At 40.4% G+C, this 27793-nt stretch overlaps 1 protein-coding gene across 1 annotated transcript in view; it reads right to left on the bottom strand.

Moving 5' to 3' along the window:
* WDFY4 (WDFY family member 4) overlaps positions 1-27793 on the bottom strand; it is a 145152-nt gene that overhangs the window by 103273 nt on the left and 14086 nt on the right. Inside the window, exons 6-18 of the mRNA XM_075025984.1 lie at positions 27275-27464; positions 25972-26161; positions 23729-23889; positions 22942-23394; positions 21337-21441; positions 18556-18746; positions 15337-15953; positions 10850-10943; positions 4229-4443; positions 3149-3252; positions 1967-2174; positions 1616-1692; positions 704-922 (exon numbers count right to left, since the gene is read on the bottom strand). Of these exons, the coding sequence (XP_074882085.1) occupies positions 704-922; positions 1616-1692; positions 1967-2174; positions 3149-3252; positions 4229-4443; positions 10850-10943; positions 15337-15953; positions 18556-18746; positions 21337-21441; positions 22942-23394; positions 23729-23889; positions 25972-26161; positions 27275-27464 (2824 nt within the window). The remainder of the gene's footprint in view (positions 1-703; positions 923-1615; positions 1693-1966; positions 2175-3148; positions 3253-4228; positions 4444-10849; positions 10944-15336; positions 15954-18555; positions 18747-21336; positions 21442-22941; positions 23395-23728; positions 23890-25971; positions 26162-27274; positions 27465-27793) is intronic.

Raw genomic sequence — 27793 nt, 5'->3', positions numbered from 1 at the left:
AAAAAATTCCTAGCAAATTCATGAGATGATAAAACTCTGTACATTAATTTGTAGTTTTTATGAAAAGAGGCAAGCTGGGATTTTTAACATCATCTAAGGGAATCAGAGGACTCACACAATGTCAGCTGTGCATGAAAAATTCCAGCTACTATTCCCACTCCGTTCCCAACCTCCTCTGCAATGTTCAATCACATTCACATTTGAAGTACCTACTGTACTCAGTAAGGAGAAAGGGATAAATGTCAACAAGGAAAAAAGATTAATAGGCTGACATGATAGAAAACATTCTAAAAATGAGGAGATGAAATGAACTGTTTGATTATGAAGGTAGATCACTCCCAAACTCCTCAGTCCTACTCTCCAAACCTGCCTACTGCCACACAGAACAGGCAGGTACCAGCTGGTTCAAGTCCAGTCTCCACAACTGCACACAACCTTATAACTGACATTCAAAAGTTTTCCTTAGAAGATGTCTAAGTTTTATCACATATTGCAGGCCACAGAATAATTCTCAATGCCTACAGCAAACTTAAAACTGAAATATGACCAAGAATTAGAGTCACAACAGGCTGCCAGAAGAAAAATGAAGAGGTAAAAAGTCTCATTAATGTCCTGACTACTTATAAGAAGAGGAAATTTGTTAATGAAAAATTCCAGATAATCAGAGGACACAGCACTGCAGCTTGACTGAGAAGAGCCTTACCAAGCGGCTGGAATTCAACTTCTTCTGTGGAAATTACCAAAGAAAGGTCCTGTGGGAAGAAGTTTACTGAAAAGCAAACAAATTCTTGCTCTGTTCTTGACATGTGCCTCACGACTGTGAGGAAACGGAGTGGGTGACTGTTGTGCACCAAACCAAACTTGCTAACCAGAAACCAGCAGGAGAGTGTCAGGCCACCTGAGGGAGGGAACATTCTGGTGCCTGCAGGCAGGAAGCAAAAAAGGCAGTAAGGACGTTGGTTTTCCTGTGCAGACATTAGCAAACTGCTTCCTGTTTCATTTGTAGCCCAAACATTAGAATATGAGTTTTAATTTCTGTTCTGTTCTATTAGATTTCACTGCCTATCTTCAGTATCATAAAGGCTGCACACATGAATGTGTGCACATATATAAATGACCTAAAGTTGACTGATGAGAAATGACTACTAGGTCTCCATGCCACGGACCTCATCAATTGGGAAGCACTGAGCCAGAAACAAGTTCTCAAAGTTCACAAAATTTGGGAAGCAAAACGTACACCCATCTCCCAGTTCACCCAATAGAGGATATTGATCTATAGGAGAATCCCATTTCATGTTGTGGCAATTTCTATTCCTTCTGTGGGAGATTACCATAAAATCTGGTGGCTTTTGCCTGTTAAGACTGTTTTCTTAGCATCCCGCTTTAAATTTGTATTGTTAATGTTAATGCTAATGCATCACACTATTAAGCTGCATCTGATCTGCATTTTATTGAGCAGTCTGAATTATACAGCTCAGAGCTGGACTGGGAGACAGAAACAGAAGTTTACTAAAATACAGCTTATTTGCTGCCATTTCTTAGAAATGTTGAACACTTTCAGTGGGGCTGAAAAGTCAGCGCTTTCAGGAAGCTGTCGGTGAGTCAAAGTGCTTACCCATGCCAATTCCTCCTGAGACAGACTGCTCTGCACTGGGTCCCATGACAGTGGCCAAGGTAGGGAGGTATAAACACCTACAAAAGCAAGCAAAGCATCCATTCATCAAAAATATAAAATCATCCCTGAAGGTCAGCAGTGGCTTAATACAGCAGAATCATGCTAGCAAGGCAGAGCCTAGGCTATCAGCAAGAAGACAATAACAAAATAGGTTGGCAACATTTTGGAAGGAAGGCAGCAACAGGGCACAAGGACTGACTAAGTTGGAGAGAGAAGTGATTAGTTGCCGTGTCCAGAATAAGGGCTTTGAGACTGCGGAGCAGCTAAAGAGAAAAGCAACAGCAGCAATACCCGTATCCTTCCATGGACATGTCAAACTCCACAAACGATGGAGCCAAAGCATTGCTGCGGAGCTGGAAGTTTCGAGGTGACGTCATGGAAATGAGACTCATTGCAGTCTGGAGTGCCAATGCAGATCCCTTAGACACCCAAGGAGAGCTGCTGACAGGCACAACTGTCTGAGGATCAGTTTTATTGTCCACCATGTCCTCTTCTGAACCTACAAGATCAACATAATGCCTAACCAGATCAGTGTCTGCAATACTTTTTTCAGTCACAGGTTTTGCCCACGTTCAATTCATCACTGCTAAGAACAGCGCTGCATGCTTTTCAAATAACACATCCTCATCAGCCTGCAGAAATCCTCAGCAATACACAAAAATATTGCACTGAAGGAATTTCAAAATGGGATGCTGGCAGGAGACATGAGCTTGCAGAAGTGATAGCCATATTTCCTCCTGACACATCTTCACGCAGCTCCAGATTTCACCTCTAGTAAAAAAGATTCCTGACTTATTGGTGCCATTTTTCTTATACACAGACCATTCAATTCTGCCATAACAGAATAGTTACAACCAACATGTGGGAGAGGATCTGAAGAATGACTGCAAAGAACATAAGACCCAAATTTGTACCGTGCTGTATCAGGTGTCTCATAGACATGAGAACAGTTTAAGCACCAAATACTACTACTGTAGCATTTCACCTGCAAAATATCTTAGAACAGAGAAAGGACTTGGATGGAAAATGGCCTGTATAAGCAAGGCAGACTACTAGGGTATCCTAGGGATTACAAAAAGCTGTGCTCCTTATTCACATCTTTATTCTATTTCTAGATATAAACCACAGAGAAAACATGCTGCAAACCCAGGAGACACTCCCCTTGGTTTGTGGAATATGATTAGCATTTTTATAGACCACTTCCATGTCTGATCCAGCAAAGTCTGAGTCTATATCAGCATCTGGCTTCAGCACATGTATTATAATTTGATCTCTGCTGGTCATTAGATCAGCTCTCATTGTTGGTCAAGTACCACCCAACCTGGGCAATACCCAGTCTAAAACATCCAGGCATATTCCACCTTCACTGTGCCTGTCTTGGAGCAACCTACTCCAACAGCAGCTTCCTGTCATTACACAGACATCTATAACCCAGCCACTGTATCAGCAACAGACTGTTCATTGCGTGCTTACCTTCATTCCAAGCTGAATCACTCCCCTGACATGAAAGGACCTCAGTCTTGTTTGTGCTGGGCCTGGAAGGTAGTGGTGGAGCACCTCCCAACCAAAGAAATTGCCTCATATGAAAAAAAAAAAAAAAAGAAAACAACTAAAAGGGAAAACAATAAAGTCAGACAATTTGGAGTCATAGCAACCATTCAAATACAGCTCAGCCCTATGGAGACCAACTTTCTTATTGAAGACTAAATTTTAAAGACATCCCAAATAAAACAGAATAATGTTTTCTATTATATCATCACAAATATTTGTTTTGCTTTACACTTCCCCTTTCAAGGTTTTCCTATTGAAAAAAAATCAAAGGTTTATTTTCTTCAGCAATACTTTTGAATACTACTAATTTTTCAGAAAAAAAAAATCTATGGGGGCTTGGGGGGGGTGTTGTTGTTGGGTTTTGGGTCTTTGTTTTGGTTTTGATTTGGGTTTTTTTTGTTTTTTTTTGGTTTTTATTTGTTTGTTTCGGTTTTGGAGTTGTGTTTTTTTTAAGAATTCTGTTCAATTTTTGAGTAAAAGAAATCCAATCATCCACTGCATATCCAACTTCATCTGCCCTCTGATCTGTATTAGGTACTTTCATGCCTCGCATTTGCTAGCATTAAAGAAGAAAGTGCATTTTCAAAGTAGAAACAACAGAGACTGAGAAACAAGACTACACTTTTTATTTTTGCATTTATAATTGACATGGATCCAAGCTAAGAGAAAGTCACTTTTGCTCTTCAGGAAACAGCTTCTCCATATGAATACCAGGAGAGAATAACCCTAGTTGTTTTGCAACTATTTAATTAGTTACCATTCATAAATGGCTTTACAACCCCTGCAGAGATGATGCAGCAGAACACTACAGACTCATACCATCTTCAGTAAGTCATTTAAACATATATTCTGTGATCAATATGTAAGTAGTATTAAATGAGACTTGAAACAAAAGGCTGAGTCTTGCTGAATTAGAGCAATACATGAAGTATCCAATTATTACACAAACTTTGCAAAAAATTTGCACCACTAAAGCAAATTGGTTCCATTAGAATCTGATACCTTAACACATCTGGCTCAATAGCCTGTGATGCAAGCTTCTCAAACACTCTAGTGAGGGGCAGATGCAGTGGATGGCTCTTATTGCGGAAGGCATCCTGGCAGGAAGTTATGACAGTACTCAGCAAACCAGATCCACACATCACCTGGCGACTCTTCTCTGACTTCACCAGGAAGAGGATATGATCAACCACAGCACACTGGATTTCCTGTGAAAGCTGAAATGGACACAGAACTGAAGTCAGTGTGCTGGAACTAAAACAGTACACAGTGACTGATTCCCCCTCCCTCCCCTCCCACCCCCCCCAGTTGTCAAATCTCTGGATGTAAAAACCTGGCCCAGAAAAGAAGAAGCATCTAAGGCCAGAGGCTCAAGTGCAACTGCATGGCTGTTCTATAAAGCTCTGCACTTGAACAGTATGCATATATCCACCTGAGTAGCTGCTCAGCCATCCACAGTTGAGCTTTCCCGCCACAACACTATGGTAGTGAAGGAAGAGAGCAATCACTGTCATTCAAAAGAAGGGACCACCACCAAGGGCAGGTTATTAGGCATAAGCTTCAAGACCAACACAGTAACTCAGAATATATGTAACATTAAGCACATGTAGAGTCATATTGACAGGATCTACTCTTCTAAAAGCACTGTTCTTAAACAAAACTGTATCTAGCAATATCATTAAACAGTTACTTAATTTTAAACACTTCTCTACATGTTTTGCTGAGTTGAAGCTTTACTTCATTATTGCTTCTTAATGGTCTTAAAGAAGTATCCCAACTCTCACAAATTATCTTTAGAGCATTTTGTTTCCAATTAGGAATGGAGCCTACCCCATTGACCTAACTAGATTTCACACAAAAGTAACTGTGCATCACATATTTAAACACAAATCTTACAAAGATAAAGTGTTGCCTACCCCCAAGAGCTCTTTGGCTTTCTCATACATTCTTGTAGGAAATATCTATGCAAACTTTTAAAGAAAAGGACAGACATGAAGATTAGGACATTGGGACTTGATTTTATAACATGAATGAGAAGCAACTTCACTAGATTCAGGATAAGCTAGCTCATTAAGTGTAAAGAGGAATTCAGGCCTTTTGCATCCAGACTAAACAAAACCAGTACAGGACAATTTCAAAGCCAACAAGCAATTTGTTTTCAAAATGCTCAGCAACCAAAAGCCCCAACTGCAACACTTAGACAATAATACTAGCACATCCAATGCAACTTACATATTGTTTTTGTAAACTCAACTACTATTTTTGATATCTGAAGGGCGAGTTCTTTGAATAACATGTTCTTCTTTCTGAATGACTGTTCATTTCCAGTGACACAAGTTTCACTGTGCATCTCATTACATATAGAACTCATCCACCAAAGTACACTATTCTTCAGAGAGGCACTTATTGCTACAGTGTATCAAAGCTTTGCTTATAACTTTTTGTATCTTTTTATTACTATTTTAGTCCATTTTTGACTGGATGCAGGAAAGTATTTAGATGTATAAAACCATGAGAAAACAGAGAAGGACACAGGTCTTGACTGAGTGAAATAAAATGAATCCAATAAAAACATAATGGCATACAAAAAAAAAATTGATTGTTTTCATTAGCTTAGCATTTTTGTCAATACCAGTATTGCCTTGTTTTGAATAAAATGTGCTGTTTTCATGGATCTTGGTTCCAGTAAAATGAGATTTTAGTGGTAATATTAATGGTGGCCAGGAAGCCAGGCTGCGTGTTTCTATATGCATGGATTGATTTTCCTAACGCATCCTACTTGCACCATGAATCACGATATTGAAGGTGCAAGTTAGAATGCAGTTGGTCTTACAGCTCTGCCTCAGATTAGAGTCTTAAGAGTGAAATGTCACCTAACAATTTGTCCAATCTGCTTAAGTAGTTCCCAGATTCTTGCTCCTAAGAGCCCACAGTTTCAAAACTTGGTAGCTGAATTTAATTCACTGTTATTCATCTCCAAAATTATTATGCTATGTTCCAGATGAGCAAGAACTTTGAACCTTTAGCAGTGTGGGTTCACTTCAAAGGGATGTGATTTCTTCAGATTTAAGAATGATACAGCAATAATTCTGTCTGCAATTGCAAAAAGCAAACTTACTTTTCAATCTCAAAGGTCCTCTCACTTGAAAAGCTAGCAGCCCTCCACAGAAAATTAGAATTAACTTCTTAACATAAGATAGACATTTAGTTTTACTAATGAAGAAATCAAGACATCAAAAGTAGCACTTTCAAAAAGTTCCAAGTGACCCAGGATTTTAAATCATGCTTTCAATAGAAAACTTAGACATCCATCAGTTTAGAACCCATTGTCTGTAGAAAGTTTGAGTCGCTTCTGAAAATCATCTGTGCAATTTTTTCCCTTAAGATGTTACCAAAATTAAATAATTCATAAATATATCACAGCTCAAATTCCTGATGCACAGTTCCCAGCTGCAAGCACATTCCCATTCTACCACAATATTTTGCTGATTAAATTCACCCACAGACCTTAACAAGCAAAACTTCCTTTGCTGACAGTATGTATAACTGGGTTTTACAAAGTTACAGAATAACTTGGGTTCATGCACTCCTTGCAAGTGGACAGGGAAAAAAAGCTTTATGAACTGTGTCAACTGTTTGTACTTTTCCAAAAACATGGAGCTAGATAGGGCCTAGTTAAATGCCCCACAAAAATTATATCATATCCAACAGGCTTTTCATATTTCCCTTTGGTATACCTTGTGCGTAAGAGAAGCTACAGAGCTTTCCTCATATGAATACCAGGGCTACTATTGCCTTCTAAAGAAATTACACTAGTAAGTCTTGACCATTTGAAGCCAGGCAACAAAACCTCTTTGTAATTTTAAGAATCCTTTTGTTAATTCTGGTGGTCTGACAGACCTCTTGGTCACCAGATTACATTAATTGCAGTATTTCCCCCACACACACACAGTATTAGCCAAATGCAGTGTCTCCTCATTTTTCTAAGCTACTGTGCAGTGCTGTAATATGATGTTCATCAGACACCTGAGAGGAAGGCAAAGCTGTCTCTGTGTGCCACCTTATAAATGATACGATTGCATGAAAAACAAGACAAAATAGAAAATTATCTTCAGTATAGTTAGCCAAGGATTCTTGGCAGAGTTCCTATCCCTTCAATCCAGGGTACATTACCAATATTTTAGTGCAACTTTAGAGACACTGACTGCTTTATAGGAGAAAGTGAATAGCAAGAGAAACAGGACAAATAAAAGGGCAGGTTGTGGGGTTGGATGAACAGGAAGAAAATTACTTGGTCTGTATAAACAGTGAAAGCTTCAGAAGTTGGTTGATCAATGAACAAGCAAACTTCTTACTAAAAGCCTAAAAATAACCTTGGAAAAGAACATGCAGACAGGCTGTGCATTTTCTTTAAAAAAAAAAAAAAAGAGTTGTGCTGTAATCAGGCTTAGCAAAGAATAATCCCCCAGGGGACAAGCCTGGAGCAAAGCCTGCAGAACAGTGCTCAGGGGAAAGAGCTGAACTTCAGCTACCAGCACAGGCTGGAGAACCCACAGCCAAGGTGTTGCTAGCCTCCTTCCTACCAGAGTTCTAGTCCATTCTCCTCTCCCTTCTCTCAAAGCCTTGGCTGCACAACCCAAAGGGAAATGAAGCTCTAGCCAAATACCCAAAGAATTTCCTTGTGCAGAAAATGCAGTGCAGTAATTTAGGAATTCACTGTGATATTAACAGTTACATTAGCAGTGATAACAGTAACATAAGTCTAAAGACAGACAAATCTCAAATGTCACACAGTCTTCTGTGGGCCATGTCTAACTATGTCAAAGACCTTTTCAGTTTGGAAAGAATTTACATTTTTAAGAAGTACATATACTTGGAAAGTGTTATGCTGTTAACATCTACAGTGGGAACAACTAGTTCAGGCTAAATTTAAACCAGGGATAAAGGTGTTTAAAAAGGTGCAAAGTCCTTATCGATGCACAATGTTTTAGTTTTACAACAGTGAATATGACAGCAGTTCATCATAGGAGAGACATGGATAAGAATAAAAAGAACAAATCCAGCTGTGGAAGCAATAATATTATTTAACATAAGTATAGATGATTTACACAAAGAACCATGTGAGGATTTTTTTTATCCATACTCACAAGAAACCTGCCAGGATGATGACACAGAACTCAATCATGCTTTGATTTTCTTCTCAAAAGTCCTTTTCTTTCCCTTTCCCAGCCTTGTCTGATCTAGGAGATCTCCTTATCTGACATCACAAAGGGGAAAGATCTGGCATGACACTCTGGACTCTTAAAAGCCACAGTTCTAAAATGCCAGATAAGGATGACATATGTCTGAGGGGAAACTTCTTTCTTTTTAAGGTAGAAGAAAACTCTGTCAATATCCTGAGCCACATATCTAAAATAGATGTTACCCTGTCTCACTTTACTGTTTTTGAAACATGTGACAATGCTATCTTTCATCACTGAATAGGCAGCATATTAATAAAAAAAAAAATCCACCTTGTATTTGGTCAAACTGTTTGCAGTCTGATGGGAACTGGCTTAGTACCAGTCCCAGGCATGAACATGAGCAATATCCTCTACATACAGTTTACTGACTCAAAGACTGTCTCTTGGGGACAGGGGAGTTAAGGCTTTTAAGCAAATTTTCATCCCCATATGACATTCAAATTATTTTTGATCATACCTAGGAACAGCAGTAATATACAACCACAAATCTATTCTCCTCAGCTTTTAATTGTCATTCTAGATAGTCAGAAGAAATGGCTGAAGTGCAAGACCACCTGTTTTACCGTCTGCTGCTGTTTTTTCTATGCTGACAGGCTCAACATTTCTTCAGCCCATGACTGCTTGGGTCCGACAAAGGTCACTGAGAAGCTGCAAATTTGGCAGGAAATGGATATTCTCTCTAAGGATCAGAATCAAAGTACATTAATTTTATTGAGTTCCATTAATGTTTCTGTAAAAGCACTGCTTTCTCATTGCCATTTCTGTGAAAACAAAGGATTGCACATGACTTAGACTGATTCTGAAGATTTTTCCAGATTAGTCCTGAACACCTTGGCCTAAAAGATCTGTCACAGCACTAAAACAAGCAGAAAGAGGTGAGTTACTGTCTGTTCTTCACCATTGCTCCTGAAAAATGTATGATTTGACCCACACTCAGAGCAAGAAGGCCCTTCAGATTTTTGAATGAAAGTCTGCAGTAAAAGAGTTCCACCCACAAAGAAATTATTTCATCTCTTATATAGCTGTCAAACACTGTTGCACTAAAAGAAAGAATAATACCCTGTTTGGGACAGAATAGATCTATTCAAAGAGAAGTTCCCTCAGTTATTATCCTTCTACCAAGTAGCTCCTCTTCACTAGCCATTGAGGTCCACCTTTTGCAACAGATCTTGCCCGACTCCCATGTTCCAAGTAGCACCTCATTGCACAAGGGTTCATGTCATGGTATATGTTATGATTAAAGGTACTAAAGTCCAGCCTTTTGTGTCACTACCTGGCAGCATCAGTGAGCTGCCCAAGCTATGGGACATGAGGTTCCACTCATTCTCTCACCCACTTTTACATAGAACTAGCCAGAAAAATCCTATTTTTCCTCTATCCTTTTTGTGGGTCATTTGATGAAAAGTTCTTCAGGACATGTTTTAACTTCTAGCTAGAGTCTGACTATGTAGGACCCCACACAACTGCGGTCCCATTTTACCTGAGGCAATCCTATTCACAACAGCAAACACTATCGTTAATAATTTCTTGTTGACTAAGAAAAAATGAGTGAAAAGGGAAGAAAAGATGAACACACTTAAATACGTAACTGAAATTGCTGGAATTTTTGCTCTAGTCCTTCATATTTTTAAGAACACTGCCATCTACTGAGGGTCTGAGAGACTTTCTCTTTCATAGAGCTCAGCCCTAGAGCCAGCTCTGATAAATTTCTTGATGACACTCTCTCTCATCCAATTAACTGTTCTACTTGTTTTTCAGAAATTAATTACTGTAGTTAAAATTTCACTAGCTGATGGCTTGGTTCCACTACACAGAGTTGGGATGTGCCAGCAGTTAGTTGCACTCCCACCTTCCATAGTTCTGAAGGAACAATCTGGTTTTATTTCAATCCCTCCGTATGTACTTTAACTGTATTCAAGTATTTTAGACCAGATAGCAGATACAATATAGGCAATATGCTTGTTCAGATTGGGTGTGTGCATAGAAGGTTTGACAAAGCAAAGCAGATTCTAAGTTTCATTGAAAGTTTATGGACTGTTAGGCCTAAAAAGCCAGACTGTTCTGGTTGCTAGGTCCGTTAGCAATATTTTAAACAATTTTCAAGGGACTTCTACACTTGTGCCTTTGCAGTAAGTATTCTGGGACCAAGACACATGTACTGCATCAGATAGGTATAGAAACACTTAGTCAAACTGATAGCCAAGAGCCTTTTTTGTTCTTATATTTGTTGACTCAGTGAAATTTGCACTGTTCCTCTTGCCAGTGTTCTAGGTAAATTTCAGTACTTCCACATCTGCAAAGAGTAAGCAATTCTTGGAAATGAAGCTACAGAAAAGTAGCAGACATTGTTTAGACGGCACTTTGATACATTCAGGCTCACCTGAGAGTGTCCCTTTTTGTACAGCTTTGGCAGCAACCTCACCATAACACAGAGAGCACCTGGATTTACAATGGCACAGTCACCCATTTCCCACCTGCAAGAAAAAGATGCATAAGACTTACTGTCATAATTATCATTAAGATCAGCAAAGAGGGTCCAACAATATTCCAGCAGAGTACAGCATTAAATCCTCTTAGCAGTAATAAGCTCAGCATTCGGAACTAAGCAAACAATACAGATGACCTGGAACAGCTGGAAGCCTCCTTTGAGTAACAAAGACAGGACATAACCTGCTCATGAGCTCACAACTCAGGCACCTGCACATTCAAAGATGTGCAGCAGCCTCTTTAAACTACTTTTGCCTTTGAAGGTACTTGCAGTACAGAGAGAACAGACAACCAGAGGGAGACCTCTCTGACGCATCAGCCCAGAACTAGTGTTACATTTTCTATTTTCAAGCAGTAACTTTGGTCCTATTATAACTGGCATACTTTAAAACCATAATAGCAATATTAAAGATGAGACAATCTTGATGAAATCAGTATGCCACCCTTCCCTTCCAACACCAGAATCTACTTAAACTAGTAAAAAAAAAAGTTAAATGTCTGTGCTTCCCCACCAGTTTTCATTTTTGCCATGTATCACCTTTGTACATTCAGGCACAGGAATGAACTGTGGCATCAGAGTTACCACAGAGAAGATCTGCTTATGCCATGATGCAGGCTAGAGGTCAGATAGATCTCAAAGACGAAGACACAGCATAGCAGTAACTCTAGTTTAGGCACTGCAGGCTTGTCATGCTCAGAGTATCATCAGCATTTCTGGGTGCACCTCTGAACCAGAGTTGTGATGTGCACTGCCAGAAACATCTGTCCCAAATAGATCTCATGAGAAAAGAAAAGGCAACATCTAACAGCCATAATTAGACTGGGGAAAAAAAAAAAAAAAAAAGGCACAATATGCTTTATGGACTGTATAAAACAAAAGGTACAAGTAAAAGAGTGAGCATAAAAAAAGCCTTTACAAGGGACCTAAAGGAGGGTAAAAAGGCTGTAGTAACATGTTAGCCACTTCCAAAAAGACTCATTTGATACATCAGAGCAGCGAGTAATGTGTAGCACACTGCCACACAGTGACAAATAATTCTTACTGCACCCTCAAGAAAGACTCAAAGAAATTGTTAATTTGCAATATTTTCTGTGTAATGATTCAAAATCAGATGTGGTATAAATACTTACTGCAGCAGTGCCCCCAGTTTCGACACACACACCTGTACTTGACATGAATGTGGGCGAGTTTTTCAATGTCGAACAAGAAAAAAGTACATACTAAAAATATGCTTTCTTCTCATCTACCCCCAAAAACCTTAACCACCTTAAAAGAGAAAAATCCAGGCCCACTAGAATCAATAGGATCGAAATTTCAGTCTGTTTTCCTGCTGTGGCTGTGCTCCCCAGAGCAAGTTCATTTTTAGCCTAAGCCACTATTTTCAAGGACTGACTTCCCAAACTTTCAATTCAGTTCAAATTCCCATCTCTGGCACTATAAAAATACATTGTCAGGCAGTGTGTCTGGTTCTCCTAACCACGCACTAGTCTTCCTAAAGACTTAGACACTGAAGAAATATGGTTACTTCTGAACCTCAAAATTTTGCTTTCATATAGAGAATTTTTTTTATAACCCATATGATATGTAGTAAAGGTAAAATGTGAGCTAACAAAATGTGAATATCAGAAGGCAATAATAGAAAGTGATCCTTTAAAAAGTAAATAAAATCATGAAATAGTTAACACATTGGCATAACTATAAGGAGATATTGTCTTATTTTTTGAGCACTGCTTGGCAGGTTTAGCAGTCTTCAGGGCTGTTAACAAGGAAGAGCAAAGAAGAAAAATCCAGAGTCCCCGACCAGCAGTGAACTACACCTCAACTTCCCTGCCAGCACTGCATACTTTCTCCCCTCTAAGAATATTATATAAGCCTTGTCTCCAGCCTTCTCTGCGGTTTTCCAAGAGGGCCTCATTTTCTGGCTTGTCTTAGTACAAAAGCTGGTACCAACTCCTCACTCCTGCAAATATCTCATCTCTTGCACTCCTGCCTCAGGGCTATCCAGTCAACCCCATGATTCCACTCCATCTACTTTACCAGTATCATGGTGTGAATCCCAAATCTACTCTGCACTGGCTGCTACTTAAACAATAGATAAATAAGAGGTTTTGGGGACAAAATAAGATGCTGCAAAGAACCTGAAAAGCCAATGGCACAGTGAGTCTGTGGTAACAGCAGCTGCAGCAGCCATTCTGCTAGGGTGGACATGAAGAGGGGCTTCACTCCCAAAGAGAGATCAGCCTTAGTTAACACAGTTTGCAGTAAGGTATCTCTAACCACCAGGAGCAAAAGGAAAAACAGAGACCTCATCTGTCACCGAAGGTATTTCAAACATTAATGCAGGAGCAGGAACACAGAAGGCTGTTTTTCAGATGGGAATGAAAGGGTCAATTGCCCTGTGGCCCAGCAGCTTGCAGCATCATTGACCACAGGGCAGTGTAAGGGGCTAGAATATTATCCAGTTAAAATGCTGATTTTTCTCTCAGTCACAGGCTCCCATAGGATGACCTCCTTTCCCCCTCTTCAGGGATGTTAAATACATCTTGCAGGATGGGGCATCACATGCCACCTATGCTGACTGCACTCAAGTTCCTCCTTTCAAGCTGCATAGCCCCAGGCTGAAGCCTTCTTCAGGAGGAAGTGTGAGCATGGAGTACAGCTAAGAGGAGGATGCATCAGGGGAACCACAGGCTTGCAGGAACTCTTGGAACTTGATTTCTTATTTTTATTTTCAGAAAATTTACTGCTGGAAAGGGATACAGGCTGTGTGGCCTGAATATTGACAGCTTGCCAGAACATGTTCCTCTGCTGTGTTTGCATACACTTGTCCTGGACAGTCTCCAGCCACCTCTAGCTAATCTGGCTTCCTTTTGTGCCTTCACATCCCAGAACCAAAGCCCAACTGTCCCAAACCAGACACTGTGAACTGAATGGATCCCAACTGATATGATTAATTTCCCCACAAGCTGTATTCATTCAGTTACTACACAGCCTCACAGCTCAGCAGGCAAAACAACACAGGACCTAGAAAGCCTTGCTTTACATTTCAGATCTAGTAACTTGAGAAAAATAAGCAGAAGACAGAGCCATACCCTTGCCAGCATTGCCACTGATCTACTCTTTCTCCCTCACCTTCCCTGAACCTCCCTTATACACATAAGCTACAGGCTATGGACTTCTTATAACCACCACCATCCATATAGTCTCCGCACAGTGACCCATGTTCTCCTAAATGGGGCTAGGAAGTTCTACTTTGAAAAGAGTATTCATTCCTCCTGAGCCACCAAGCCCTCTCCCCAGCACTGAGTATCTAACCAGAAGCTTCCAGTGTAATTCAAAGAGTGGTGATAGGGAGCAAACTTCTCCATGACTATTTTAAAATCAGCTGCACAAGGAGCAAAGAAATCTACTGCAGGTTTTTCTGGTTCCTTCAAACCAGTACAAATATGACCAGAAATACTTACTCAGCCTGCCTCAGTACTCAGGGAATGAAAGTTCTGCTGACTTCAGTGACTGCTAGCTACAAGTGGCAGACCTAATGACTTGGTCTTTAAACCTGGAAGATGACTGTGGAATAACCTACAATAAGGGCTGAAGGAATCTCACAGTTATAAACTTAGCCTTTTTAAGCATAACTCCAACCAGAAACATTTTTGAGAAAAGGACTGAGAGATTCAAGATCAAGCTACAGACACATGAAGGTGCAGAAGATCTCACAAGTTATGAAATGCAAGTTATTCATAATTGATTCACAGCTGACAGCTACGTTGATTTCTGGTGCAGTCTTTTCTTCCTGCAAAGGATATATATTTTGATATAATCCTTCATTATACGAGGCAGGCAGCATTATTATTGCTTTTCCAACTTTCTCTCTTTCAGCTGTATGAGTAAATGAGTGAGAGTGTGTGTGTCTGGACACCTGTCTGGACACACATGCATGGAAGAGCATTTAAAATAACTTAAAATAGTTTTTATTTTTAAGGTACCAGGTGACTGGAAACAGATTTCCACATAATTGAGAAAATCCAAATTGATCAGGGCAGATTCAAGCAGAGACTAAAGACAAGCTTCAAGTCCCAGCAACCTTTTCCTTGGAGCCCATTCCTACTCCCACATTGCATGTGTCAGAATCATCAGCACAAACTGTAACTCTCGGAGTTGTGTGTCCCTCTGCTCCACTGAACACATGCCCCAATGTGTAGCACCATTTACCTTTCAAAAAGAGGTGATTTCTGCTGTCTGGAGGCCTGGGTGTTGGGACTGTGACACTGATTTGTTTGTTCTAGGCAGGTTATGTCACACCTTACCTCAGTTTACTACCATATAAAATGGAGATACCAGTCTTACTGTTCTATTTCCTGTAGTAAATAAAGACTTACTTCTCTTCAGGGTTTCCCCATTGCCTGCAGGCAGAGGCAGGTAATTTGTTGCCTGGTCTTTTGAAAACAGCAGGATGCTCTTCTTGAGCTTGGGGTCCCTCCTGATCATCTCTTGATGCCTCTCCCTCTCCCATCTCTGGCTTTCTCTCCTTGAAGTAGCTCTTCAGATGGAGGGTTCCTTTGACCATGTGATCAAGAAAATTCAGAATCCATATGCAGTTCTTTAGCCACATTGGGAAAGGTTCTGAAGAACAGAAAGCTGCATCCAAGAATTCTGCAAAGGTCCTTGTCTTCTCAAGGGTCACAGGGATTTGCCATTGCCCTTGTGTCCAGAAGCATCCAAGTGACCCAAGATCCTCTGCCATCTTTTCAAAGAGACCATTCCTCTGGAAGAAGTAGCTGTTGACAGGGTCCAGGTGCAGGGCTGCTGATATCCCCTGAAGTGTGTAGAAAACAAGCTCCAATATGCAATTCTGCCCAATTGCTGTCCACAGCCCAGATGGAGGGTCCTGCAATGCACCTTCCATATCTGAGAGAAGGGACAAGAGTCCATTGAATCCACTGCAGGTTCTGAAAGCTGAATGGCTCTTGCGACTCTCCAGTATCCTTAGGAGTGACTACAAACATTGTGAAGAAAGGAGACAAAAGAAGCACTTAAACCAAGGGACAAAGAAGCTTCAGAATATTTTAAAATTCCAAGTTTGTACCAAAATTCTTTCACTGAAATGTCACTCTTTGACAAAAAAAAAAAAAAAAAAAAAAAAAAGTTGGTCAAAGTAAAGGTCACCACTGCACAACTTTTCTCCTCCTCCCTTCCCCCATATACCCAATGAGTCAAACAACCAAGATTTGAATGCACCCTCTGGAGCAACCCGTGCAGTCAGCCTGACAGGTAGAGAATAGAGCTCACAGGAATAAGCGAAGAAATCAAATTTCCTGCATTACATATCCTAGTCAGTCTGGCCAGAGGTAGTTTCAGACCTTTGGCCATTCTTTCACCAGTCTCCTCAGACTCTCTCAAGAAATCTGCCTTTGCCTTAAATAAATAAAAGCAGAGATTCAATTGTAAATAACCTCTTTTAGTAACTGAGAAGGCAGCACAGCTCTCTATAGGCAAGTCTTCCTACAGCCCTGAATACACATGAGAAGCTACACAGGACTTTTGCTCATATGACTGAGCAGACCCTTTCCAAAAAGGCAGTGACACAGGATGGCCAGAAGAACACTGCAATCAGCAGGCTCTCCTCATTAATAAAGGCAATAATAATTCCGTTTCTCAGCAGAGGCATTTTTAAAGTTTGCACAACACTTTGGAGGAAAAAAGCCATAAAGAGTCAGATCCCAAGATAATTAAGTGATTAGATTTTCTCTAACTTCAATGGGCTTAAAGCAGGTTGTAAGTGAATGCCATTTGACAATGTTACCATGCGTGAAAACCAACCTATACCACTTGTAAATTTTGAATGCTATGAGCTTGCCATTTTAAAACAAATCTAGAAAAGTTATTAAGAGCTGTAGTGGTGGAAGTAACATTACTGAGAAAGAAGAGATTGTAAGGAAACAGTCTACTGTATTTGAATGTAATCCATCCCAGGTTTTTGGTATGTTGCACAATTCATTTTGTAAATATGATGCTCTTTCAGGCACCAGGGACCTTTCAAATTTGAGGCTGTACCTTTTACATTGGAAAGGGCTAATTTTACATATAAAGTTTCCCAACAGATATCCAATGAAAGAGGTTCGCTTCACAACCTGCTGAAGAGGAACAGTTTCTAACATAAATATATCTCCCTGTAACAGGATGTAGGGCTGTGAGAAATGGTTACCAGAACTGGAGGGGGAGGGAGAACTCTATTACTGTCATTCAATTTTGTATGATAATGTATCAAACCAGGCAGAGACTTCTGAACAGGGAGTGAATTTAATAACTCAGAGTTGAAGTTATCAGGATGGCTTTAACACATTTCAGAGAAGGTCAACAGTAACTACATTTCCTCCAGCTCTAACTCAGTTAGAATTTAATCACCTATGAGTTAGTATTCCTCTGTCTTGAATCTATAAAACTGATGTCTGCCGGAAACCCCCTAACCCAGTTAATGTTAACAGAATTTATTTCACATTCCATTATTTGTTATTCGTCATAATTGTCCACGTGCCACGATGGAATACGGCAGTGCTAATTGCATTTGGGCTTAGGCTTTAACAGCTAAATATATATTAGCAAATCAATCTGAATTTTTGTGTAACACAATCACAGTCCCAATGGGTGTAGATAATAAATTCATTTGCTTGCATTATGCTTTAATACAGTTATCATTTGTCAAAATTAGACACTGCAGCTGCATTTATTTTCATATTAGATTGGACACTGTACTCAACTTTTCCACAAACATTGTTAAAGTTTACTGTTTCATATCAAAGCTATAAATTTTTGTTTTCCTAAAGTAACATGGTTCTTTTATCACAGAAGCAGCTGCTATATTGTGCTGAAAGGTGAATTCAGTTCACACTTGGTAGAGAAGGTAGAATGAAACTGCTTACAACACTGCTGCTTTTCAATTTGATGCCTATGATCTAAACCAAAATAAAGCACACTGATTCTTTCCCCTGCTTCATTGCTTATGGATCAGACCCTCCATAAACACAATAGAGGGTATGAATAGTTCTAGTTCCTTCCTCCAAACTTTCATAAGATTCCTTCTTTCCATCATCTCACATCTCTTTCCATGACACTGGTGTATGTGAGAGGTGACAAAATTAAGGACAGCAAAGTTTCAACCTCAGAAAATTATCAGAATCAAGCTGTTTATCTCATGCCTACCCTGCCCCTTCCAATCTTACTCCTTCACCTCTTCTCATATCCTCCCTCCACATCTCCTCCACTTTCATTCACATTTGTCTCTCCTTTCTCTGTCACGTTACATAGAACTGCTCATACAACTGTGACCTTTGCCATTTCCATTTCTCCATTCTGCATTACTATTTAAGTCTTCAAAATACTTCACAATCTGATACTGGGTGAAGGTGTTGACCACAGACACATCACTAAAAATCAAAGTGCCCAGTTTATCAGAATCAAAAACTGGCCCATAGCTCTTTTTTCTTCTGCACTTACCTTCTTGGAAAAATACAGGGCTAGGGGTGAGATTAAGAGCAATTTGCCACAAGCCAAACAGTTTCCAAGAAAACAACAACCAAGTGGGAAGCCACATTAATTACCTTCAGCAGATCAAGTTTCAGATGCAGTTCCCCTTGAGTAGAAGAACAGAGGGCCCCAATGATAATGCTCATATATTCTTCATAATTGATGACTGATAGCTGCTCCAAGATGCTGAGAGTAGCACTCCTGTAGCACTCATCATCCAAAAATATCTTGATATATGGCACCATTCCATAGTCCTTCAGAACAACTGGGGACAAATACGGTATCATTTGTTACTTAAACTGTGCTTTACTTGTAGTTTTCACAGGCAGATTTTCAGTGTTGGTATGAAGTGCCACGTTTCTACAAATATAGCAGGAGAGGCAAGAAGAGCTGTTTAAGCTACAGACAACACAAACTGAGTGGCACAAGAACAAGTAGGGATTAAATGACTGGATGACGATGGTTTCTAATCACAGAATCATAGAATGGTTTGAGTTGGAAGGGACCTTAAAGATCATCTAGTTCCAACCCCACTGCCATGGCCAGGGACACCTTCCACTAGACCAGGTTGCTCAAAGCCCCATCCAACCTGGCCTTGAGCACTTCCAGGGATGGGGCATCTGCAACTTCTCTGGGCAACCTGTACCAGTGCCTCACCACCCTCACAGTGAAGAATTTCTTCCTTACCTCTAATCTAAATCTACCCTCTTTTCAGTTCAAAGCCATCACCCCTTGTCTTATCACTACATGCCCTTGTAAAAAATACCTCTCCAGCTTTCCTGTAGGCCCCCTTTAGGTACTGGAAAGCCGCTATAAGGTCTCCCCAGAGCCTTCTCTTCTCCGGGCTGAACAACCCCAACTCTCTCAGCCTGTCTTCATAGGAAAGGTGCTCCAGTCCCTTGATCATCTTCATGGCCCTCCTCTGGACTTGCTCCAACAGATCCACGTCCTCCTTATGTTGGGGGCCCCAGAGCTGAACACAGTACTCCAGGTGGGGTCTCACAAGAGTGGAGTAGAGGGGGAGAATCACATCCCTCAACCTGGTGGTCACACTTTTTTTGATGCAGCCCAGGATACGATTAGCTTTCTGGGCTGCAAATGCACATTGCCAGGTCATGTTGAGCTTCTCATCAACCAACACCCCCAAGTCCTTCTCCTCTGGGCTGCTCTCAACCCATTCTCTGCCCAGGCTGTATGTGCACTTGGGATTGCCCCGACCCATGTGCAGGACCTTGCACTTGGCCTTGTTGAACTTCATGAGGTTTGCACAGGCCCACCTCTCAAGCCTGCTTTCCAATACAATAATGAATGAAAAGACACCTTATTAGTTTTCAGCTTAAACATCTCTTTAGTTTATGAAGGGGACTGTTTGATAGTTTGTGACAATATATTTGCGCTGTGTAAGATGCTGCAAACATGGATTCCAGTATTCAGAAGAGTTAACTTCTATATTACTATGTTCCACAAGATTCCCCACACATACACCTCTTAGGTACACCAATACTAAATGTATGATTGTGTTTTGGGTTTGTGTGGTGGGGTTTTGGTAGCAGGGGAGGGGCTACAGGGGTGGCTCCTGTGAGAAGCTGCTAGAAGCTTCCCTGGCTTCAAGTCGGACTTGCCTCTGGCCAAGGCCAAGCCCATCAGTGACGGTGGTAGCGCTTTTGGGAGAACAGAGTTAAGAAGGGGAACCTGCAAAGGGGGAAGAGATTGGAATGTGAAAGAAACACCTCTGCAGACAGCAAGGTCAGTGAAGAAGGAGGGGGAGGAGGTGCGCTGGAGGAGGTGATGTCCCTGCAGCCTGTGGTGAAACGGCAGGCTGTCCCCCAATGCCCATGGAGGTGAGCGGGGGAGCAGATGCCCACCTGCAGCCTGGGGATGAGCCCATGCTGGAGCAGGTGGATGCCCCCAAAGATGACCGGGACTCTAAGGGAAAACCCACGCTGGAGCAGTCTGTGACTGAAAATCAGCCCACAGAAAGGACCCATGTTGGAGAAGTTTATGAAGGACTGTCTCCTGTGGGAGGGACCCCACGCTGTAGCAGGGGAAGAGTGAGGAGTCCTCCCGCCGAGGAGGAAGGAGCGGCAGAGACAACGTGTGATGAACTGACCTGACCAATGAACTGACCTGACCGTAACTCCCATCCTGGGGGGAGGAGGTAGAGAAAACCAGGAGTGGAGTTGAGCCACTGGAGGGTTGGTGGGAAGGTGTTTCAAGATTTGAGTTATACTTCTCATTATCCTTATTTTGATCTGATTTGTAGTAAATTAAATTGATTTTGTTTTTTCCCCAAGTTGAGCCTGCCTTTTGCTTGTGACTGTAAGTGGTGAGTGATCCCTCCCTGTCCTTGTCTCAATCCACAAGCATTTCTTTATATTTTCTCCTCATCATCACACCAGGGCTGGGAGGGGTGGGGAGAATGAGTGAGCAGCTTCTACCAGCTGGGCTTAAACCACAACAGAGTGTTAGTTACTCAGCATGCATCTCATCCCATCAAGATTTCAAGTAATAGATACCATGGAAGAAAATCTGGATGAACAAACTGCACAAAACTTACACACAGAGTCTTGTTTTCCACAAGGTAAGTTTGTGTTTTCTATGTAAACACTTCAGGAGTATCCACATGGATGAGGGAAACAGGGTGACTACTGGGATAAGGCTCATTATGCAGAATGATAATATCTTTGCCACATTTCTTCCTGGTGTGACACTGTTATCCCTACACTTCTAGCTTTTGTCCTCCACTTCTCACTGAAGCACAAAAGTCAGAAGATTTGTTGGTGCTCCTTAAGAGGCATCATGGCCGCTTACCACCAAATATCACAAAGGTAATGCAGTCATATGTCATTTCTTACCAGTGTTCCTCACAGACCTCGCTGTAAGGGCAGCCACCATCTTCAGCATCACAGCATTTAATTCCTTCTCAGTGCCTTCTTCCAGACCAGGCAGATGGGTTCCAGCTGTCAGTATATTAAAAGTCATAATACAATTTATATAAGACATGGTTAACTGTAGCTAAAATATATTAAACCAAAAAGGAAAACTAGTTCTCCAGCAAATTCTAGTTTTCTCTTAAATATTACTTACAAGGTACTTGAACCCCAAAATGAGCAACAAAATTACAGACAAGGCATTGTCTAGTCATCAGGGTCTAGTCTGGGACTGGGAAACACAGGACTGATTCTATGCTCTGCAGCCCAGATCTCCTGTATAGCTATAGACAATACTGGTAATAGTGGTGTTTCCACTTCCCAACTGATGTAGAGTTACCTATTTAGTGATACCTGGTAGGAATACACACAGATAAAAGAACACTACAGATTATGAGCTATAAAGTAGTAAAATATTACAGCAACAGGGAGTACTTAAATACCTAAACTAAAAGTGAAGAGTAGAAATCCCCTGCATGTTCAAAGGCAAACATTTCCAAGACCAGACAGTGTCAGGTAGGTTATTTTTAGATCTAAAATTCTTGAAGTTTGCAGGCTAAATTTCTGGAAACCAGAAGAGGGAAGTAGTGATCACTTCAGACAGTGTCTTCCCACCTGTCCCTCTTCATCTGTGTGTCTAAATTTACAAATTACACAGCCATTCAATCACTCATTCTATAAAAAGTACTCTTGTATAGAACTCTAGTTCTCTGACATCAAGAATGCATACCTAAGTGTCCTTGCAGGTAATGGATGTCTGCACTCTGGAACTAATGTTGCAATTCATGTTCCTTCTGTTGCTTGGAATAAATGTGTATAAATAATTCAATTGTGCTTGCTGCATCAGAAGTTATACCTAGTTCTTTGGGTCCCTCCTCCTTTATTAAACAACTATTCCACTGAAATTTAAAGGCATTTCCCAAATCACACAGCACAGAAGATGTTATAATGCATTTTTCTTTCTTTAAAATAGCAGTTATAAACTTCTAAATATGTCAGTCTGTCCCCTAAGTCGGCTGTACCCTACAATTGCCAAACCAGGACTATTACCTTTTCGTTTTCATAATAGGACATAACTATAGATGACAATAGGTGGTAGTAATTGTGGGTAATATATGGCCAAAATTCAAGAAACTGCTTTCCATCATCAATCCTCAGGATTAAGTGTTATTTTCAGAGGAACTAAGCACTGCAGAAAACTCTTTCTCCCTCTACTCTCAAGCTGGCATCCTAGAGAACCCCAAATTGAGACCTGTTTAAAAGTGTGGGCTGAATGATACCCTCCAGAATAATTCATTGTACACTGGTAAAGAATAGTCCAGAACTGTTTATGCTAGTGAATAGGACGATAAACAGCTAAGATTTCAGGGAGGACTCAACTTAGTATGTCATAAACTTAAGCCAGTTGGCTTACAGACAAAATCTAGCTACTCAGTATATAAAATTTATAAATTGACTGTAGAAAGAGATTAATTCATTCCTATTGATCTGCCTACTTCAGCAGTCATTATGAATGACATTAAATTGTACCTGACTTCCTTAGGATCTTGGCTTGCTTCCTCAAAAGTGCCAGCAGTAGGCCTAAGAGCCCAGAGTCACGGAATATGTCACTGAATAACAGGTCCTTCCTGGTCATGTTGAGAAGGCACCGAAGAGCTGTTAATGTGCAGAATGGTGCTATGTTTTCCTTTATCAAATACTGAACCTTCTTCAAAATTTCATGGGGGACATAGGAGAGGTCTAGCACTATGGACTCCATCAGTCTGAAGAACTGGACTTGGACTGGGTGTGGTTTGAAATGGATTATGTCAGTAAACTGGTTGATAGGTTGTAGTGTCCATTCCAGAAGAAAGAAGTTTACTGTGTCCCAGGCCCATATGGTACCAATTGCTGCCAAGATTCTTCCGCACAGGTACTGATCATTACTTTTCTGGAAAATGGACTGCAACACCTGAAAAGCCTGGAGGTTTTTCACTGTCATTCCTGTAGGATAAAACCAGGTGAGATCACTTTTACATCAATGCTATTTAAGACTGCAAGCACCATAACTATAATGTTAAGTCATGTCTGAGAGTGGAAATAGGAGTCACAGACACAATGGATGTGATTGGAAGGTATGTTCTCAACCTTGGATCAGACCCTACAGCTGACATAGTCAGTTCAGTTTGGTGTAGGTAGCATTCAGGCTCCTGCAGCATTAAGCACATAGATCAGAAGATGCCATTTCATACTCCTTCCCCCATCTTAAGACATGTAATGAATAGAGCTTCATTTTTTCTATGACCTGCCTATGTAGCCACATATATATTTACTGTACCAGAAGACCGTGTCCGTTCGAAATCGAAGTGTGGTAATTGTGGGTGTACAATATTGCCGGAAACTTTCAGTTCAGTTTTTCCACAGGTTGTAAGGCAAGTCAGCATGTCCAAGATCTCATCCAGATAGGGGTCTCCTTCATTTTGCTGCAACCCCTCACATCTAGGAACAAAACTTGGGACAGTCACATATTCATGCCTTAGTAATATAAATATTTTGGATATATCACCAGGTACTGAGCACATAGGAGCTACCCATTTTACTCCCTGCTCCTCCCCAGTCTATTTTACTGTCTTTTTGTCTTATTTCTGTGACTTGTTTAACCATCTTACAAACAGTAACTCCACACCATGGTGGCACCTTCTGAATCAGAACAAAACTTACAAACTGAAGAAGAAGAAAACTGAGGTGACACTGTAAGATTCTTCTGAAGAAAAGGAAGATAAATGTTGGAATTTCATCCAGTTACGTGTACTTAAAAAAAAAAAGTAATTCTCTCCAAAAGAATGCCTGTATTGGGGAGTAAAAATTTAAGTTTTGTAAGAGTTCAAAAAATTAAAACAGACACTTCACATTAAAAGGTAGGCATATGGTTGGCAAGGTAAGGCACTCGCTGAGATAAATAACAGAAAAAAATCTCACCCCTTAGGAAAGGAAAAATATTGTATTGCCTGAGCTTTGTGAATCAGACATGAAGATGGCATGTCTCTCTTACGTAAGGAAATAGTTTGAACTGTAACTCCAGATTTGCCATAGTTTAGACAGAAGCGAGAGTCTGTCAAAGGGCAGAGAGCTGCTTATCATGTTGTCCTGTTCTGTACTGCTTAGAAGGGTCAATTCTTAAGGAAAACTGCAGCATCTGGGCATGGGTTAGCAACAGAGCAATAGAGTGATACTGGAAGTTAGGAAAATCTCAGAAGAAAACCGAAACAAATATGTTCTGGTTTAATCTGAAAAAAAAAGGGGGGGGGGGGGGGGGCCAGGCAAATGCTAGTATTCATTTCAGCAGGAAAGAATGTGATTACCAAGTTTCTTTTTATCTGAAAAAGAAAGTCCAAACATCAGAGAAGAGGAAACCTGGTCACACAAAACATTCAGGAAAGCTGCTCTCTGTCTATCCCTTTCTGCCAGTATACTCTGGGAAGGGAGACTAAACTGAGGCCCTGAGCACCTGTATGCTATTCCTGTCTCTCCAGCCTAGTTACATCAGTTAAAAAGGATGGGGGCAGTCATAGCCTCTACTGATAAAGATCAGGTGTTTCTGTCCTTATAGGGATAGAATTTCATCAGAAATATACATCTCAACGCAGCTTATTTATAAGGGAAAGCTAGATAATCTATGGTAACTAAAGAAAACACTGCTAGAAAAAAAAACTTTCTCCAACTGTAGGTTAATAATTTTGTGCCACCCAAAAATCATCAGAAATACTCACCTACAGATATCTTTTGGTTCATGATTCAAATTACAATCTTCTAGATCCAAATTACAAAATACCCCCTCTCAGTCTAACGTACTGGTCAGGGACCAAAGTTCTTGCAAGTGTTGGAGAAGTACAAGAGAAGGCAAAGTCAGAATGGAAACAACAATAGATTGAGAAGATCTGGAAATGCTCTCTTCATATGATATTAAAGAAAACCAGAACAAAGCTCCTAAGTACTTCTTGGGAAGTGGTAAAATGTACTGTTTTGACATAGCAAACTCAGAGCCTGGTTAGACAATGCAAGGAGACAAGGAGAGTCAAAGATTCTACTTTGTATTTTTGATTAGGATAACTAGTGGGGATTTGTCCCGATATGTTCATATTCATCTCAGTTCTGAAGAACATAACCATTTCAGATATAAGTTTGGGTGGGTTAGTTTGTTTCTTTTCTGCACAGCAAGATCAGGTTTCCCTCCCCAGCTGACTGCATTCCTGGATCAAGAGTTAACCTTAACTGAGACAAATATCTTTGATCTACATCCCCTCTAATACTAATTGATGAAGAATCTTTGCCTTGTGTTTGGTAAGTCCCTATCCCACCTGTAGACTAACTTCTCCTACCATTCATTTCCATTATGGTTTCAGTAGAAGTTAGGTCCTGCTTCCCTTTGTAAAATAGCAGTGAAAGACCCCATATCAGGGTCTTTATTACTGGCTTTGCATCCACGCAGGATTACCTACATGTTTTAAAACAGACCACTATGCATTCTGAAAATAAAGTTTTACTATGCTCTAGAAGCCCACTAAAAACCTCTCTACTTACCTGAGTAAAATTTTTAGCAGGAGTTGGTAGCCATCATTATCTTCAAACTCTGTTAATAAAGCTGATGATATGGGATAGGAATCTTTCACAAAGCACAAGACAATACTAGCAGCTTCACACACATCACAAGCAGGTAGGGTATCAGCCAGTTTAAAGAGATTCTGAATAGCTATTTTAATGCAGTCCACAGCTGTGGGAACAAAAATGTAGCAGGTATTTAAGAACTGATGGTCAAACAAGTTCAAAGTTACTAACAAAAATGGAACAAGTTTGAAAAGTTATTTCCTAGTAAAATAAGAGTAAGTTAACTCTTTTTCTAGAAAGAAAAAAGAGGGTATATAAACATCACCACTCATCTCAGAGGCTACATGAAGAACGTTACTGGTTTTAAAGTTTGCATGCATTTCTTTGCTTAAACCCCAGAAGCTGATTCAGTGTCAGGAGTATAAACTTCCAACCCACCCACTCACCAAAATTCACATAAAGTGAATCCAGCTGTCTGAGTACAAAGTAAGTGGAGGCTGACATATTTAATTGTCTTGTACTAAGTCAATCACACAGTCTGTGCAGCATTCACAGATTAATTCTTTGCTCAATGAGGCATGTGTAATGGGGTATACACATACACAGCAATGAAGCCTAGTTCTCTTGTCTAATCTGATGGCTAGTCCTTCCAGGACAGCTTCAAAACGTCCAAATAGTTCGCTACTCTTAGAACTATTAGTCCTCAGTCTTCCATTCTCACCCAGGAAGCCAAATTTTTATTTTAAAAAATAAAAATACCTATATGCAGTTACTCCATGATAAGGAATACTGACAGTAAAGTGTGGATTCCAAAACTTTTTTTTTTCTTTCTAAGAAATTGAGACTCATGTTTTCTTAATAACAAAAAAATTGGTTACTCTAAGAAAGCCTAGGAAGAAATGATGTTGTCCCAAAAGATACCGTTCCTCTGGCAGTGCCCTCAACCTTGTATTTAGAGTGTGCATGAGCTTTAGGCTCACACATTGAGTCATGCAACTCAAAAAAACCCTTAATACATCTTGTCCTAGCCTACATTAATGTGATCAGATGGGATTGGCTCTTGCCTGTAATATTATTTCTTGTGTAGAAAAAACTTCAGTTTCCAGATAGCTATCAGAACTAAATAAATCTCCTGTCTAGAAAGCCAAGAGTCCATGTTTTCCAGTTGACTGACTACCAGATGATGTAGAGATAAAAATCTATCCTAGGGAGACTCGTCTTGAGAATTCATTCTCAGTGAAGCCATGAGGAAAGGAGAAACCAAATTACTAAACCAAACCTTGTAGGTACACAATGCTGGTTTTGGTCTGAGCCTTTGAAATTGTTCTCAGCACACGGCCTGTAGGTACTTTCCACGAGTGGCTACACTGGTCCCAGAGGGAAGCAGTTGCTATGATTAATGACTGAAGCTTATCAGCTGCCAGAAGTTCCTCTACACCTTGTTCCTCTCTGTACATGTTAAGCATTATCTGAAAAGGAAACAAACATCAGCTACAATAATGACCTCTACAAATATCTGGGAGATGAAGAAAAATCCACTGGGGGGGGTGTGTGTGTTACAGTTTGATACTAATGACAGTAGAAAGGATGGAGTGAAATGAACAAGTAAAACTACCACTAGGATAGTCTTAAAGGATTTTTTCCCACTTACAAAGTCATGTTGTTTTGTTCAACAACAACAAAAAAAAAGAGAATAGTGGCATTATCTCAGATTGTTTTATACTGCTCCTGATGCTTGTTCAATGGTTTTCAGTCCAAATTTACTCCTTTTTTTGGCAGTTTGAATCAATCACCAGCT

Source organism: Buteo buteo, chromosome 4, assembly GCF_964188355.1.
Source record: "Buteo buteo chromosome 4, bButBut1.hap1.1, whole genome shotgun sequence".
Classification (NCBI taxonomy): domain Eukaryota; kingdom Metazoa; phylum Chordata; class Aves; order Accipitriformes; family Accipitridae; genus Buteo; species Buteo buteo.
The sequence above is the reverse complement of the archived record's forward strand: the minus strand, read 5'-3'. Positions and strand labels throughout refer to the sequence as shown.